Below are 19,050 nucleotides of genomic sequence, written 5' to 3'. Positions count from 1 at the left end.
CAATTCAATGCTGAAGTCTGATTTTTGTTAACTATTAAAACTAGTTTTTTATTTTTCTTGTTGGTCCCTTTCTCGAGACACAGTATTACAATTTTCTGTAATATGGTTTTCTATATAAGACAGCCAAGCCTGCCACAGTGAAAATAGATTTTTGGTGCTCGTCAAGGTACAGACACATTTACATTCTACTTCTTCATGTCCTACCTTTTAAACACCATGCATTGTGGCTTCTCGGCTGTAAGGCCTACATATGGGTGACTTATTTAAAGCTGAAGATTTTTACCTCTCGAAAGGGTTTATTTTGACTGATCAAATTGCAGTTTTTACTCTGCTGCAGTCAGACTACAATGCTAGACCTGAAGCCATATTTGCAGTGTCACATAGATGGCACAGTAGGTGTTCTGCTGAATAGTGCCATTTAACTTCAAGGACATGGGTACTCTTTGCATCATATACTAAGGACTTATAGGTTTCTTAAATATTCCAGTTTAGCGTATGCCAATTCAACCATGTTTAAAGGGGGAGCACAAGCAGTTTACCACTGGTTAACAGGAGGAAAGTGCATAGAGTTCTAAAGCTAGCAAACTTATTCGGTCCAGCAAAAAGATCTGTGGTGCCTATGCAACGAAGTGAGATTTCCTACACAGTTAGTTTTAGGCTTCTTTTTCTAAAGCTTGAAGCTAGAGGTTTGGTCTTTTTTTTTTTTTTTTTTGTTTTTTTTTTTTTGGTTTTGTTCTGATTCCTAGTCTTCTGGACATTACCATGCACAGGTTTCTGACTCCTAACTAGAGCTCTGAGTTCAGATCCTTTATTTTATTCTGATGTATGCTTCTTCCTGCAGTTTTGTCACTTCTTTAAACTCCTCCAAGCAATTAGCTGAACTTGGTCTTATAAATTACCGGGGTTGCCTTGGCCCTGCAATATATCCCTGATTTGATATTACATATAAGGTGCCACCGAAGTGTACAAATAACAGTTCCAACCTCCCTCCCTCCCTTTGCTTATCTGGAGTCTCTCTCCCTGAACCTTTCCCTTTAAATTGTATTTGTTTGTAGCGTCAGTTTGTGTCTCCCCCCCCCCCCCCCCAAACCCCTCCCAAAAACGGCAGTCACTGTCTGACCTTCAAGATGTCTGTCACTTTGCCTGTGGCCCTTATGAGTCCAGTTTCTATGACCAGTGGCATCTGGATCCAGGTACTGCTCCGGATCGCCTTCAAACCAGCACATCTTCGTAACGCCCTACCAACGAGGACAAATACTCCTATAAAAAGCACAAAAAACACCAAGTATTCTTTTTCTTCTTGATGTTGCTCACGGCCAAGAGAGAAGTTTTCCAATTGGCAGCTTGGCTTCCCAGCTTGGGCCTTACCATAGTCTTTGGAGCCTGCTTTGGTGGAGAAATGTGCAGTGCTAGATTTGGCGGCGGCTCCACACCTAGAGTTTCTTCCTTATGCAGACCCTGCAGAGATTGCGCCTTTCGCTCAGGCTACGCTGGCCCTCTTCCACATCATTCGGGATCCGTCTGCTGTATGTGCAGATCCCAAGAAACCTTTAAGACCTCAAACTGGCTTGTGCCACTGGCCTATCCACTTCAGCCTCTTACCCAAACTCTTGGACCAGCTGAAATTCTCCCCCAGCCAGAGGCCTTGTCTGTTGGTAGGCTGTCAGTGCCATCTTCACACTGCTGTTGCTGGCTACAGATCTGCTATAAAATTTGGCAAATTTTCCAAAGGTGGCTGTTTTGGTCACATGTCGACTCAAGATGAAGCATTTGTAGGTGGAGGAGAAGTCTCTGTTAACCTTCCCCCTGACACAACAACCCCCCCCAACCCCCTGACAATGGCATTTTCCTTGTGATTAATACATTAGCATACTTTAGGAGCTTTTTTGCTCCGATTTAGACCTTGTTCAGATGTCCAATAGGGTTACCATATCACTAACAACAATATGGCGGTCAACCTCCTCCCATCTACAAGTTCAGATAGTGGTGACTGTTTGCCCGTGCAGAAATCTAGTGCTTGGGTACCTTCCATGAGGGTGAATTTGGAGTACCCTTCAGGACCTCCCACTGTGGAAATTACCTTGTCCGTAGCAGTACTGCACAATGTCTCAGAGGTCCTGGTTTTGCCATTGCCTGTGCATATGAACAAGTTTAACATCTAACCTCACACACCTGGCATCCTCCGCTGTTGTCTCCTTCATTGAGGTATTGATGGACCCTGTCTTGGTTGCAGGGAACAATCCTGCTCCTACAGTGAACTGCCATATAAATCAATTCTATCATCCGAATTATGGAAACCCAAGATTTTTGGCAGCTTATCGTTGCCCGAAGGGGAACCTTCACTCCTGTTTCCTCTGCTATAGATCGGGGATTGAATAGTTTGAGGAATGCAGTTGAAGATTATTCCGTGATCTATGGAAAATCTCACAAATGATCTTTCAGAGCCCTTCTCAACCACCTTAGTGACTGTTTTGGTTGATTGGCAAAGCAAGGTGCAATGGACCCTTCACTATGGCCTGCACACTGGATTTGGTGGAACGAGCCAGATGCTCTTCTATTGCTGTTTATCTCTGTGACTGGTTGCTTTCCACTAGTTTAACAGGTGTAGCCCAAGTCAGTGTTTTGGACATGCCTTCGGATGGAGCGCACCTCTTTGAGTAGAATGCAACATCTTGGTCCTTCTCCACCCCAGTTTCGTCAGCTATGCTTTAAGTTAAGAAACTACTCCAGGGTTCTCTTTTCGGCGACACCAGCTCCCATGACCAGTGTATTAGCTCAGAGTTTTTTTTCACAGCTACAAGGGGCATAATGGCTCCAAAGGTCCTTGAGGACAGCAGGGACAGTCCTCTTTCTCCCCATTTTTTCCCATTCCCAGCCCCCTTCAAAACAACTTTATCTGTCCCTTAAGGGAACAAGTGTGGTCTGTAAAGGGTAGGGTAACCTTTCAATTGACAGCCTGGCTGTCTATCACCTCGGACTTTTGGATCCTCTGGATTGAGCAACGCTGCCCCCTTGCTAGGACTTTCCGCTCCCCCAAATTATTAATTTTTAGGCTGAATACCCCCAAAAGTGGGAGTTAAAAATCATGAATTCTGCCACACATCTCCGGCCATATTTTAGACTTTCCACTTCATCTTGCATTTGGCCTGATCACTCCTTTTTTTCTCTTTTCTCTTGTATTGCGGGAAGGGCCTCTTCCTTAACTGTCAAATTACAGAAATGAGTCAGTGATGCAGACTTCCTCCAATAGTAATGGTGAAAATACTTTCAAATTCACCTAATGAAAGGCCTCAGTCAGTTGAAGCTATGGATTTAGCCTTCTCAAGTTGCCTTAATGGTGCATTTCACAAACAAATGCCCCTGTATGTTTAAATTGCTAACCAGAAAGGGACTTGACCTTCTCAGTAGTTCACTTATGAGCTTGCCTTAGCTAAAAATAGTCTGCGTTGCTTAGAAAAACTGTCACCAAAGTTATTCTGAGGTTCTAAGGTGAGATTAAAAAAAAGTTATGCATGACTGTAAACAAATTATTTCTAACTCTAAAACAACTTTTTACACCAACAACCCCGCCCTAACAGACCACACCCACAACCTTGGCATCATCCTGGATAGCAAGCTATCCGTGAAGAAGCAAGTTGACGCAGTCTCATGTGCCTGCTTCCACATCCTTTGCATGCTCTGCAAGATCTTCAGGTGGGACCAGAAGCACCATCATGCAGGCCCTTATCACTAGCAGACTGGACTACAGAAACAAGATGTATGTAGGAATCACTGCATGCCTCCTGAAGAAACTCCAGATAATACAGAACTCGGCGGCAAGGCTCATACTTGACCCCACCCCCGAGAAGGACCCACATCACGCCCCATCTCAGGAAACTACACTGGCGTCCGATCAAGAAGATCAGCCTGTTCAGGATGCTGACCCATGCCGAAAAGGCCCTGCACAACGAAGAACCAGCATACATTAACAAATGCCTGACCTTCCACCAACCGACCAGACGCCTCAAATGAACTTCCTCTGCTTCCCTCTCCCTCGCAGACATCTCACGGATCTGTCAAGCAAACAGTGAGGGGTGCTCCTTCTGCATCTCAAGATCACACTGTCGCACCAGCAATTCGGAAGAGAACTAAAGACCTGTATGTTCAAATGATCATACCTCCACGCAGCAACGTAGAAGCTCCAGTACTTGGAGACCCTCACGGGTGATTTGCAGCGCTCTATAAATGTTGGTTGGTTGATTTATTGACAACAGCCTGAATGCCTCCAGTATGCATAGAGGTATTGAAGATGGTCAATGAATTCTCTTCTACTGAAAGAATTTTACTGGGAGTCATTGCTTCTCAACTTCTGTGCGACCAGCTGAACTCTGTCTAGATGAAATTGAGGATTTAAGAGAGCGCATTAACAAGGTGTATCAACCTCTTATTGTAATCTAATGATGTAGTAATCAATGTCTTTACCCCAATTTATTTATATACTCTCCAGAAAATTACTACTAGAGTTAAATTTGGCTCTTTGCTCGATTCCCTGCCCCTTCAGTCTTCCCATACTTAATTATCCATAAACAATTTTCGGTTGACGATCCATAACCAGCTTTTGATGTTACCAAATCTGTGTCCAAGTCCTGGAGTGGCCACACAAACATTAAAAAATAGTGTTTTTAACTGCCAACAAAAAAGATGGAGCAGAGCGGTCTGACTTAAAGAAATACAGACCCTTTTTGCTGTTGACATTCTGTGCCAAAGTTTAGGAAACCTACATTGCTGACATCACGTGGAATCATCTGCAGAGGTTAAATGTCTTGGACCCGAGACAGGCATGTTTCAGCCCAGAGTACAACACTGAATTAGTATTATTGTCAGTTATGGATGATCTCAGAATGGAGGGAGAGTCTAGTCACACCTCTTCATTAGTCTTATTGGACCCATCTGTGTATTTTGATACAGTTTATCATAATACCTTACTGAACCATGTCCAGAGCGCTGAATTTATAGGATATGCATCCTCTTTGTTGAATTCTTTACTGTATAACAACACAGGCAGCCCAATTGCCATCTTATGTGATGTGAAGAAATCTGGTTCATCTTGGGGTCCCACAGGGGTTCTCCTTATCCCCGCATTTATTCAACATCTATGTTTAGCCGTTGAGTAAAAAAAAACTTGATGCGAAGAGGTAGTAGTTTTTCATATAAGAGCAGACATCTGGTGTGATATTTACTGGCCCCATGAGAAGGGCTCCCCACCAGCCTCGTCAAACCCTGCCAAAATCAGGACTGATAATTGATTCAAATCTTTCATTGAAACCCCAGATTTAATCAGTGGAATCTGGAGATACCGATCAGGAATTTGGTAGCTTTTTAACATCTGAATTTTAACATTAAAACAGTGATTGTAACTCAGGTAATTGTAATTTTAAAATTGGACTATGTCAACTCACTGAACCTTCGCCTTCCATCGGCAATTGTTCACAGGCTACTCCTCATTCAGAACACAGCAGTGCAACCCCTAAGCTTACCTAAAGAAACCCCGCTACCTCCCTTTTAAACCCTCTTCATTGCTTGCCAGTAAAAAATAGAGTGCAATTTAAACACTGCATGGTGTTCAAGTCCTTGCATGGCCTAGCTTCATCATTTATTTCTAAACACATCATTGGATATATTCAATCTCACACTCTGCGGTCATCTGTTGCTTATCTCTGTTGGTTCCAAGAATCACAGAAGCCAAAATGAGAGGCTGCTCCTTTTTAAGTTTGCACACTATTTTGTGAAACGCTTTACTGCTGTTGCTCAGGACTGAATCTGAATTACTTCACATCTGGAAAGCACTGAAGGCTTAGCTTTTTATGTAAGCATTTGCGTAACAGCTCATTGTATAAAATAGATTACTGAACTGGTTAGCTGTCGTTTATCATGACTCCAGTCAAGCTGATTTATGTTAGAATTATACATTTTATTCAGCGACAAGAAATGTTTGCTGTTTGTGCACTTTATCAAATACAAATAACTTAATATGCATCATCTTGGTTCCCGACACACAATGGTACATTGGCCAGATTTCCCAGGAAGTGCCTGAACACCTGCAGTGGTATCTGGAGCAAATAATGTGCATTAAGTTCTTCATCAGCAGTGGCCACTGTGGTAGTCCTCACCTCGATGGCTGGCTGTCTTGATGCATAGCCTCCGACAGAGCAGAAAACATAAATCAGTATGCTTGAGCTTCGAGCAGTCTGCTTGGCTCTCAAGGCATTTCTGCCTGCCATCTGTGGTAAGTCAGTTTTGTTTCCTGTGGCTTGCTGCACAACCACAGTGAAATCTGCCACCTAACAGTGATGTGGGCTTGTTCCTCCTATGCAGGAGACGCTACGGCTGTTTAGTTAGGCTCAGGGTCATGGTGTCCTGCTGGCCGTGAACCATCTGGTAGGGTCTCTTAATATGTGTTGATTAACTCAGTTGGCATGATCTTACTGATCACGAATGAGCCCTTACACAGGAGGTGTCTCAGTCCGTCCTTGCGTTTTGGGGACCCCGCCACTGGACCTCTTCATGACTCACAAGTGCACACACTGTATGCAGCAAGGATGCCTGGCAGGCTATTCTACTTGAGATGGCACTTTCTCACATCCATCTGACTCCTGGGTTTCTAAGGAAGCTACATTAGGCCCATGGCTAGATGATTTTGATTGTGCTGGATTGGCCACAGATGATGTGGTATTCATATCTTCTCTGCCTATCCATGTGCCCTGCTCTTTCACTCAGGATGGACCTTCTCTCACAATAGGAGGGGTGGATTCTGCATACAAACACCCAGAGCCTCCACATTCATGTCTGTAGAATAGAGCAGTGCAGTCTGAGCACCTTTGACCGAGCCAGCAGAGGTGGTGGACGTCCTCTTGTCACTTCTGTTCCACTCTACCAAACTTTCTTACTTTTAATGCTGGACCCCGCTCACTTCATGGTGCGTAGAGAAGGAAATTGACCCTTCTTAGGGCGGGTTTGAAATGTTGTGCTTTATACTTCTCTTGGCATAGCAAGATTTTGTTGTGGCCACAGCTAATCTTTACCTGTTGGCCATTTAGAATTTATATTTCTAATTATTAAAGTATGTTATTGTAATGCTGAACGGTACACACACACACACCACACCCCTCCCGAGGGGTCTTAACATCATGTTCACGTTCCTGATAAGTTTGCCCTTTGTGCCTGTTGTAACTACTTACCTTGATGACTGTGTTCTCGATTGCCATTACCTCAGATGAGTGCATTTTTAAGTTGCAGGCTTTCTCTGTCAGCCATCCTTTTACCTCATTTTCCTGGACAAACTGGTCCTTACTATCATGGCTTCCTTCTTATCAAAGCTGTTTATCTTTTCATGTGGTTCAGTACATTACTCAGCCGACATTCTGTTCACCCCTCACCTAACCTAGGAGGAAAGATACTTACACCACCTGAATGCTTGGATGGCCTTCAGTTCGTACATTGATAGGACTCGTGAATTTCAGATTGATTGTCAGCACTTCCTTGGCTTTGCTGACTTCAGAAAGGCAAGGTGGTTTGGAAGCAGATGCTGCCTGGCTGGATTGAGCTTCCTGAAGACATCGGGGCTCATTCCACCAGTGCAACAGATTTTTTTTTTTTTTTTTGTTGTCCAGGGTGTTCCTGCTCTTGATATCTGCTAGGCTGCAATATTAACTTCTGCCTGACCTTCACCAGGGGTTATTATGCCATATCTTTGTTACAGGAGTTCCTGGATTGACCAGCTCCTTGGACCCCCTACCTTGGAAATAGTGATTAGGTATTGATTTGAGAAATGAGGAATCTGCAGGTCGAAATATCCTTGAAGAACAAGTATCTTACCTCGTTCTAGTAGATACGCTACCTGCAGTCTCCTCAGTGATCTCGCCAGTCTCGCCATTCTAAGGATTGGTTATGCGGCTTTGAGTTGGATCCCATGTTAGTTTTTGTGCACTGCAGTTACGATCAATCATGTCAGCCTTGTTTCTGCCTCAGTATGGAAAACAAGGATGGGAAACTGATGTCCCTAAACTGGGGTTTTACCTTTATATAGCTCTGTTATGTGATATTCAGGGTGGGTCAAAGAGCTGAGGCAACAATTGTAGCACAGGAGAGGCTTAGGAGTCTGCCACAGATAGCACTCACCAGAAAGATCTTTACCAGAGGTAAGTAACTTGTTTTATTTTTCCCACCCCAGCATTCCTATTTTCTCTAAATGTCCCAGCAGCAACAAGACTTTGCAACAGCTCTTACTGATAAACATCCTATGAAAAGAAAAGCCGAAAGAAGACCTTGAGGGACTGACGACTAGGTAAAACTAACAATCACGAGTGTGGCTTGCTTTGTAGCGATTTCAGTTGCTACTACAATGATGTCGGAGTATCAGTATAATGTGTGTAACTGCTGCTTAGTGAAAGAAAGGACATTTTAGGGCGATTCTCTTTGTGTGTATGGTCACAGATTTGAGATTAGATCAGTGCATTCATTGTAAGGTACAGTGGGTTTGTAGAACAGTCTCTTAATAGTGTTTTGTTGTGAGAAGGTAAGTGATTCTTTCTTGCACCATATTGCTTTTCACATCTGTCTGTATGATGATCCTTTCAGTATGTGCACATGAGTAAATATTAACATTTCCTGACAAGCTACAGGCCACTGTCTTCTAGACTATGAGCATGTTGCCCCATAGCCTTTAATTGAAGGGTTCAATCCAACTTTTTGGATCCACCAAGTTCAGGTATTAAAATCTTCTGACAAATTGAAAGTAAAATAATTTTATTTGTATCTTAAAGGACCGAGTCTGTGCTCATTGTTGCTTTCGTTTGTAGTTTGTTTAGCTGAATTACCAAAGCTCTAATGTTTCTGCACTATGTCTGCTTACTGTGGATTATTGTTTTGCCTCTTCTTATACTCATGTCTCTCTTGTCCCACGAGCAACCCTTTGACCCAGCCATATTCCATTCTATGAATAGAGGTCTTGGTTGGACCGAGGTTGTGTGGGTCTGCTGAAGAGTGTTGTATTGCATTTTTGGCTTGTGCCAAAGCTTATCTATAGAGCAGGACTGAGTTGGTTATGGTGGCAAGCCAGTGATCATGGCTATATGCCTCATTTTTATTGTGAAATGTGGAAGAAGTTAAGAGGCCTGATGTATTTATTGAGAAAAGCATATGCTAGAGTCAATAGGCTTTTAAGGATGGATTATTACTCTATCCCAAAGCATACAGATAGGCTCACAGATTACCTTAGTAGGGCATTTTTTAACCTGTTTTTCTGGGATCCCAGGGGATCACGCCTACTCAGGGTTTAAGCAAATAAAGAAAGAAGAAAAGTGTAAAATTGAAACATTGAAAATGTTTTGTAAGTGTGTAGGAATTTTAAATTGGAAAAAACATTATGTTGATATCCTCAAATTGAGTCATGAGGGCAGTGCAAGTGCATTAAATAGAATATAGGAAGGATATTAGGCGGCTTAAGTTGAATTTAGAGCTCTAACCATCCCATTCAAATTCTGATTTTCTTATTTGTTAATTAAATAAAACATTTCGGCATAATTTTTCTTGATTAATGCTTGTTTCTGTAATTTTGTGTATAGGTTTGCGGTTCAAATCATCAAAACTGTTCAGGCCAGGTCCCTGAATTTCAATAATGATTCAGTTGGGGGCAGATTTCAGTAATGATTCAGTGGGTGTCCCCAGATTGCAATAATGATTACGTGGAGGGGTCCACAGAAGTCAAAAGGTTTAGAACCACTACCTAAGTAGACAAGAGCTTGGTGTTGGTGGCCCCTGGGGAAATCTGTGGATGTTGAAGATTTGCTCTGTGAGAATCCTTGTTAGACCCTCTTACGAGAGAGAGTTCGTTTTGCTTAGCCATCTGTCATTTTGTGTACTTTTCCTATTTAATGACTCTGTACATGATGGTTGCCTTGTGGAAAAAATTATGCTCAAGACAGTAGGACCGACATGGTTATGCTAGCAAGCTATAGCCCTGCTTGGTACATAGGGAAATAGTGTATTCGTAGCCATAAGTCTGACCTGCTTATTATGAAGAGTGATGTCAAAGACAGTAGGCCTATCTTATTTGTGAAAAGCATTTGTTAAAACCAGCAGTCCTTCAACAGTTGGTTGATCTCACATTGTGTTAGACCCTATAGATGGGTATTTGTTACATGTAATTTCATATTCCCCATTGTAGGCAAGGGTTTTGGCATTGGCCATCCACTGACCAATCCGAGGGTTTCACTGTGATGATTCTAGTCAAGCCCTCTTGAAATGGGTTGTGTATTGTTTTGCAGTCTATCTTAGTTGTCATATTTGATTCTATAGCTTTGTGTGATGTTTGCCAGTTTATATGCAGTTTAATAGGCCTGTGCTGGTGTCAAGCTTACGGTAAAGGCTGTACGGAAAAGTCATGTCTAATTCCATAGGGGTGATCTGTTTATTATGAAACATTAAGGCAAAGCAAGTAGGACTGACTGTATTGTGAAAAACGTCTTAAAGGTACTAGTCCTTTAGAGTAAAAGGTATTAGGTATTAACATTAGAAATATGGTCAAAATTACAGTTGCCAGAATATTAAATCCTTGCTAATAACACTAGTATGAGAGTGTACTGGTACAGAGCCAAGTCTGTATGGCCCTGTCTGCTGCCAAAGCACTCAGCCTTCAGAGCGGGCAAGCATATCTGAGGGTATGTGGGGGGGATTCACCTGCATAGAGAATTGTATGTCACCATCTTGCTAATACTATAAGGTCCCCTGCAGTACTGACAGACATGTCCCTTGCTCCCCACCACATCATTCCCCGTCTGACTCCACATTTCAGTTCTCCTCACGGTGACTGGCTCCCTTGATTACATCTGTCTTACATTTTTTATCAGCTGTCTCAAACCTAAATTGCCCAGTGTCTCTCTCTGTCCTTATATTGTTCCACTTCTGTTTTTGACTCTCCCTGTCTCTACATCACTTCTCTCCTCATTTCGCCCATTTACATCACTGCATCTTTCCTCTTCACCCTATGCAATTCTTCTTCTCTACTGTATCTTTACTTTTTGCCTGTGTCTGCTAACCTTTCTAAGTCTCTGTTGGCTAGTCACCTCCATCTCCTACTTAAGTTGAGGTACATAAATTGTGTGCCCCGGGCAGTGATAAATTCTTAAAAATGTATGGCGAGCCAGTCCGATCCCTGCACTGCTGGGACGTGGGCCCATTCTTCCTTCCTTTTATTATAAAGTATGTGTTGATTCCAAGTTCAGTCCTTGATAGTTTGAAGTCCAGGACCTGTCTTGTGACCTGAAGGAGGTCACCATGAGTGTCTTCATAGTGGACTGCAGTCCCTGTTAAAGGTTTAGTACATAAAGTGGTGGCGGAGGTGTACTGGGTTTTGTGAATCCATAGTGTGACCAAACCTTTTTATCTCGGCCATTGAGAGTGTGGCCTACTTGACTCCCTCTCATGTCAAATGAAACCCAGAACCTTGCATTGGCACCCTGTGTGGCTCTAGAGTGTGTGCAGTGCATGTGTAATAGTAGAACTCTGTGTGTGTGTGAATCAGAATACTGAATCCAGTGGATCGATTTTGAGAATTATCCCGATCTAGCATGGCACAAGACTGAGAAAGCGGTCTTCATCCTCTGACAGTGGAAGTGTGTTGCCTTAATTATTTTGGCTGGATATTGGAGATTCAAATGCTAAAGTGAGGAGGTTGGAGATGGGGATAAAGTTAGAAATTCCCCAACCACATTTTAACCAGAGGCTGCTAAGGAGACTGCTACCATCAACCAAGTAGTGGTCTGAAAGACTGGTGGGACTGCAGTTTCTGTGTTAAAAGATGAGCTGCGAATGTTTCTAGGTCAGGCCAACTCTGTTTTTTCTGTCACTGATCACTGCTTCAGGTACATGGCCATGAAAGGGAAGGCTTCACTGATTATTCAAAGCAGTGCTGTGTGACTCAGGCTGGTGGCTGTATGACAGCTAGTCTACCAGAGGTGAGGATACATCACCTGAAGTCTGCACTTTCTGCTGAAAGAGCTTAGGGTCTGCCTAGTGTTTCGAATCCTGTCTGCCTGCTGTGAGAAGGAAGGAGTCTGCCTGGTCTTGTGGGAGGTGAGCCTGTTCAAGAGGACAAACCCAACTTAATTTCCAGCCTTGGAGAGAAGCCAGTAGGGATCAGTGCTGTAGTGGGTCTCCCGGTTTCTTCTTCCGGTTCCCATTGAGAACTTTACCTGCCAGATTTGGGCTACTGCTGTGCGCGCTGTCTCTACTGGTCTTATTTAACGACAACTGCCTTGCCATGTGATCAGTCAGTGCTTGCTCCAGGTGCGCTACAGCTACCTTGCCGTACAATACATGCACAAGCCCATGGTGGCCTGCAACTACTTTACTGTGTTCTGTCTGCTCCATCCAAGAAGTGGATGCGATTGCTGAATACCCTGGGATTCCCACACCAAGGCCCGCCGAGAGGCATCGGTCTGTTCCATAGGGAGGCTGCATACCTTGAAGAAATGGGCTGCATCCACCCTTCCCTGTAACTCCTGCCGGAACAGCACTTGAGTAACGTGGATATCTGTCAGCAGTTTGGACCATGCAGCTGTGAAATGCTGAGGCGCGGATGAGGATTTTAGATTGTCTTGCCTACTGCAACAACAATGTTAAGAATGAAGTGGACTGAACATAGTCTGCACCTGAGCCTTATTCATGCTTCTGCCAAAGTTTACGGGGGATTAATACAGGGAGTGCAGAATTATTAGGCAAGTTGTATTTTTGAGGATTAATTTTATTATTGAACAACCATGTTCTCAATGAACCCAAAAAACTCATTAATATCAAAACTGAATATTTTTGGAAGTAGTTTTTAGTTTGTTTTTAGTTTTAGCTATGTTAGGGGGATATCTGTGTGTGCAGGTGACTATCACTGTGCATAATTATTAGGCAACTTAACAAAAAAAAATATATACCCATTTCAATTATTTATTATTACCAGTGAAACCAATATAACATCTCAACATTCACAAATATTCATTTCTGACATTCAAAAACAAAACAAAAACAAATCAGTGACCAATATAGCCACCTTTCTTTGCAAGGACACTCAAAAGCCTGCCATCCATGGATTCTGTCAGTGTTTTGATCTGTTCACCATCAACATTGCATGCAGCAGCAACCACAGCCTCCCAGACACTGTTCAGAGAGGTGTACTGTTTTCCCTCCTTGTAAATCTCACATTTGATGATGGACCACAGGTTCTCAATGGGGTTCAGATCAGGTGAACAAGGAGGCCATGTCATTAGATTTCCTTCTTTTATACCCTTTCTTGCCAGCCACGCTGTGGAGTACTTGGACGCGTGTGATGGAGCATTGTCCTGCATGAAAATCATGTTTTTCTTGAAGGATGCAGACTTCTTCCTGTACCACTGCTTGAAGAAGGTGTCTTCCAGGAACTGGCAGTAGGACTGGGAGTTGAGCTTGACTCCATCCTCAACCCGAAAAGGCCCCACAAGCTCATCTTTGATGATACCAGCCCAAACCAGTACTCCACCTCCACCTTGCTGGCGTCTGAGTCGGACTGGAGCTCTCTGCCCTTTACCAATCCAGCCACGGGCCCATCCATCTGGCCCATCAAGACTCACTCTCATTTCATCAGTCCATAAAACCTTAGAAAAATCAGTCTTGAGATATTTCTTGGCCCAGTCTTGACGTTTCAGCTTGTGTGTCTTGTTCAGTGGTGGTCGTCTTTCAGCCTTTCTTACCTTGGCCATGTCTCTGAGTATTGCACACCTTGTGCTTTTGGGCACTCCAGTGATGTTGCAGCTCTGAAATATGGCCAAACTGGTGGCAAGTGGCATCGTGGCAGCTGCACGCTTGACTTTTCTCAGTTCATGGTCAGTTATTTTGCGCCTTGGTTTTTCCACACGCTTCTTGCGACCCTGTTGACTATTTTGAATGAAACGCTTGATTGTTCGATGATCACGCTTCAGAAGCTTTGCAATTTTAAGAGTGCTGCATCCCTCTGCAAGATATCTCACTATTTTTGACTTTTCTGAGCCTGTCAAGTCCTTCTTTTGACCCATTTTGCCAAAGGAAAGGAAGTTGCCTAATAATTATGCACACCTGATATAGGGTGTTGATGTCATTAGACCACACCCCTTCTCATTACAGAGATGCACATCACCTAATATGCTTAATTGGTAGTAGGCTTTCAAGCCTATACAGCTTGGAGTAAGACAACATGCATAAAGAGGATGATGTGGTCAAAATACTCATTTGCCTAATAATTCTGCACTCCCTGTAAGAACCAAGGTTGCCTCGGTAGTGAGAGCATAGATGGGGGCTGCATTCACAGGGGAATTCTGATCAGGGGAATCGCACTTTATTTTTTTATTAGGCAGACACAGGACTGGGCATGGTGTTATTGTCTGTGGGTTAATTGAGTTCTGAGCTCCTATCAACCACACTCCCGCCCTGAACAGCCTGTGACTGCTCATTTTCACTATATTGAAAGGCAAAAAGAGCTGGGTGTGGCCCTGTTTGCAGAACCAGAAGTATGCCACCTTCCTAGGCACCAGTGACAAACTACTTCAGCCACCACGATTGGGGCCCAGTTACCCTTTAGGCTCTGTGCTCTCAAAATAGTGGCAGATCTGGAGCTAACATTGGACTATCGATGAAGATTGTCGGAGTCGAACACACACATAAAAATCATGTTAAAGAAATTATTTCACTATCACTGTTGGAAAGTCTCGTGAAATTCCTGGACGTGGCTCTCGTGCTCCCTATGGTTATGTTTTGTAATTACTTTAATGTAGCATTTTTGAGAGCTCTGCATTCTTATCGAGAAACGAAATCTAATTCATAGATGTCTGGGTCGGTAAGTAACGAGTTAGAAGAAAGGAGCACAGAGTCGTGGCTTTAAACAACGAGAAGGTGCTTGACCACGCTTCATTTTCTTTTGATTAATTTCTCCCTACCATCTCCATTCCCACTCCCTCAAATCACTGGACATTAGTCGTCTTAGAAATGTCATGGTTCTTGCCCACTCCTCTGTGGGTTATGCTGTAGCATAGATACGATCTCAGATTAATTATGAGCAGTCTGCTTTTGAACGTTGTGAAAGCCTTACTGGTGCAGGTAAGCACTATCGCGTAAGTTGATCAGGCAATAACATTTTTTTTTTTTTAACTGTATTTTCATGCGTTTTGTTTTTTGTTAGCCAAGGTGGATCAATAATCTTTTCTGTATGTCGTTAAGAAAATAATTTACTCCATGCGTGTCAAGTGCAATAACATTGTAATGTATATCTGTGAAAATATGCATTTCTTGATTGACTATAGTTACAACAAACTAAACAGGTGTGTTTTCTTCTTAACCAGCTGCAATGACCCGGTCCAGCGAATTGAGCAGTGTGCAAGAGGAGCCCTCTTCATGTGTAGCATTGTTCAGGGATGCAAGAGAACATACCTATCTCAGAGGGACTTGCAGGCCCACATCAATCACCGTCATATGAGAGCAGGAAAACCAGCCAGCCGTCCTCCACCCGAGCCTGTTCATCCTCCAATAGTTCCGTCTACCCCTGAAATTCCTGATCGCTTCATAATGCCACCAGAAAAGCATCACATGAACCACATTCCACCAAAGCCACCTATTTTGATGCCACCACCTCCAATACAGCATGTGCCACATGAGCATTATAACCCGCAGCAAGAAGATATTCGGCCTCCCCCTACAGAGATGTCCATGGCTCCACCTCCACCTCGCTCTGTTAGTCAGGACCTTTACCGGATAAGAAAACACAGCAATTTAATAACTGTCCCTATTCAGGATGATTCCAGTTCGAACGCCCGTGAACCACTTCCGCACGGTCCTGTTCCACCTCATCATCATCCTGAATATCCAGGCCAACCAGTGGTAACTATGCCCCATCACATTATGCCTCCACAACAACATTATGCACCACCACCACCTCCACCGCCGCCTATTAGTCATCCAATGCAGCATCCGCCCCAGGCAACAGCTGCTCCTCATTTGGTTTATAGCCAAGCACCGCCTCCACCAATGACAACTGCTCCACCACCCATCAACCCTCCTCCTGGACATATTATTCCTCAAATGCCACCTTATATGAATCATCCACCTCCCGGACCTCCCCCTCAACATGGTGGCCCACCTGTAAATGCACCCCCTCCCCACCACTATAATCCCAGTTCTTTGCCACAGTTCAGTGAGGATCAAGGAACTTTGAGCCCTCCGTTTACTCAGCCTGGTGGAATGAGCCCGGGTATGTGGCCTGCTCCAAGAGGGCCACCTCCACCTCCAAGAATGCAAGGCCCCCCATCTCAAGCCCCTATTCCTGGACCACGTCACCCAGATCAAACAAGATATCGACCCTATTATCAGTGATGTGACATCATTTCAATTCCATGCTGAATGGAGGATATGCAGCAGCAAATTTTGATTTGATGTATATATTTTCCCTTTTAAGGAATGTGACTATTTCCTAAATCTAGGTGTTGCTTTGGCTTAGACACTCGTGGGCCGAAATCCCAATTATTTTAAACCCCAGTCTTTGGGTTTGTAGCACAGAAAATTTCAGATTCTTTTAACGGACACCAAAGCTTCTAGAGCGACAGCTGCCTTGGTTTAATGATCTGTGCAAATTCCTAAGTTGTGGAATAGAAAACGTGTACAGTACCACTTTAAATGTTATTGATAAAGACAATATTTAGTTTTACTTGTGATGCTTTTGTTAACCTGTGTAACATTAAATTTAAATGCTCATAAATGTACATTATATGGAGTTGAGTGCATTAACGTGCTTACCTCTTAATAACATGTTTGTTTGACGATCGTTTTTCAAAATATTGTGCAACAAAATGTTCAAAGTTTGTATTACAGGGAATCTAAAGTACCTCAAGACAGGCTTTCTTTGGTTTAATGGCATTTCTTGAAAAGTAATGCTTTTCATAGACACGTTTTCATTTAGACACTCATACGGTTATAATGATTTGATATTTTACAATGTTCATACTTTCTGAAAAACATTAGAGTAACTTCCTACTGGTTGTGGGAGAATGTCTTTATAACCAGGGAACTATTCGATGAAGTCACGAAAGGCTTTGTCTTTTACTGTCATATCTATTTAGCTTTTAATGTCTTGTAATGTGAATATCTGTGATCACTTAGTGACCAAGCTAATTAAGCACTTCTGTGGCTGGGCATTATGGACCACAAGATATTCCAGGTTCGTGCACGAAGTCACAGTGTAGAATTTAGAGTGTTTTCTGTTTTGTGATTACTACAGTTTGATAACTTACCATCGTGTTTTGGCTGTCTGGCCGGAGCTAATAAAATTGGGCCCTTCAACTTCATTTCCTCCTCTGCCACATCATTCCAGAGTACAACCTCCTACCATAGCATCTTCTCGCACATGTGTAACTCGACTGTGCTGCAGTATTTTCTTTCTGATCATGGCTGGCCATGCACTGGATGCCAGTAATGAAAGGGTGACCCGGTGGAATGAATTGGTCACTTGAGCTAGACATGTCCTCCTTCGGCCTCTATCCTTTTTTTGAGTAGTTGAAGGAACATCGGACGCAATTGCTTGTTGAAAATTTGAGAACTTATTTTTTATGCCCTGAAGCATAGCCTCCGAACAGTTGTTATATTTCCAGTACACAGTAAACGATATATTTGTGTTTCAATTTCTGTATTTCTTTTTGACCAGAAGCCTTATTTGTTCGTTTTTATTCATGGTGTCTTGTTTTCTTTGTATGCTAGAAAAATGTCAAACGAAAACTAAATCTAACAGTACTGCCCACTATGACTAGATAACATGCTGCCTGCTCTGCTGGGGACAAATGGTTAAGATCAGCCATTAGAATATAATGTAATTACTTTGCAAATGTGCTTGAATCTCCTGAGAGGCATGCTGGAAATTATTTGATATATCTCTGAAAAGTTCTGGAGCTGAACTCAACAGGCAATGCTGGAAACTCCTGTTCAGCATTTGCCCTTTATGTTTTTCTATTTATTTTTATTTTGCACCATTCTTTTTGACATGTGATACAAACAGGTCGCACTTTTGTTGTTGTTTTGTAAGCTAATTTCTTACATGATAGTGTAGCTTAGAAAGGATTGTCTCTAACAATACATTTTCTATGTTCCAATTTGACATTTCACCCAGTATCGCAAGTTCAGTTAAGTGATAGTGGGCTCAAGTCATAAATATTAACTGAACTTAGTTTCACTGCTTTTTCGAAGTTTTGAATGTACAATGTCCTTGAAGTTTATCCAGAAAATTTTAGCACATAAAACTTTGACACAATTTGCTTTGTGAGCAGTCCCTGGATATTTAATAGCATATGCCTCGACATGATAATGCCTCCTGTTAAAATGTCATAATCATTTTGTGAATTTGCATTACGTATGGTAATCTCCTGTATGTGCACGTACGTTTCTGTTAAGGCATGGACTCTCCAAAAAGTTTCCTTTAAACGTTGGTTGTTTTCCCTGTAAGGGGATCATTTTAAGCGCCTGGTGACTACTTAATTTTTTCTGTAATAAATGAGAACAACATTTGATCTTCACTATAGTGACTTGCAGGATATTGTTAAATATTGTAAAATGTTAGAAAATGCTCTGGGAAAATGCAGGTAAAAAATGTAATTATCATTTAATTTGCACTGAAAGGTTTTTAATATTGCTTAATTCGAACCATGAAACATTTGAAGTAAACCTGCCTAAGGACAATCTCTACTTCATAAACAGTCCTCCCTATCAATATTACTTCCTTTTATTGCGTTATCGTCCATCAGGAGCTAGGTTTAGCCCTACCTCCAAGTATTCGTTTTTTTAATTGCATTAGATGACTTTTAAGTTCTGTGCTACATTCCGCTTTAGCTGTCTTCTGCAAACCCCCCAGTCAATTACCCCTGCATACAATGAGTGGATTTGGGGTAATCTCCTCACGCCTGATTGGGTGGCTTTGCTGTCTTATCTCACTTGTCTACTCTGGAGTCAATGGCTTTCCTCCATAGGAGCATTTCGGTC

At 42.7% G+C, this 19,050-nt stretch overlaps 1 protein-coding gene across 4 annotated transcripts in view; it reads left to right on the top strand.

Annotated features, from left to right (window-relative positions):
- CBLL1 (Cbl proto-oncogene like 1) overlaps window positions 1–17,702 on the top strand; it is a 61,243-nt gene extending 43,541 nt beyond the window's left edge. For all 4 annotated transcript variants that reach the window (XM_069229826.1, XM_069229828.1, XM_069229829.1 and 1 more), the window contains exon 7: window positions 15,375–17,702. In XM_069229826.1, the coding sequence (XP_069085927.1) occupies window positions 15,375–16,401 (1,027 nt within the window). In that variant the 3' untranslated portion in view covers window positions 16,402–17,702. The remainder of the gene's footprint in view (window positions 1–15,374) is intronic.
- The last annotated feature ends 1,348 nt before the right edge of the window (window positions 17,703–19,050 follow it).

This window comes from Pleurodeles waltl, chromosome 4_1 (assembly GCF_031143425.1).
Source record: "Pleurodeles waltl isolate 20211129_DDA chromosome 4_1, aPleWal1.hap1.20221129, whole genome shotgun sequence".
Taxonomy (NCBI): Eukaryota; Metazoa; Chordata; class Amphibia; order Caudata; family Salamandridae; genus Pleurodeles; species Pleurodeles waltl.
This window is presented reverse-complemented; position numbering and strand designations above follow the sequence as displayed.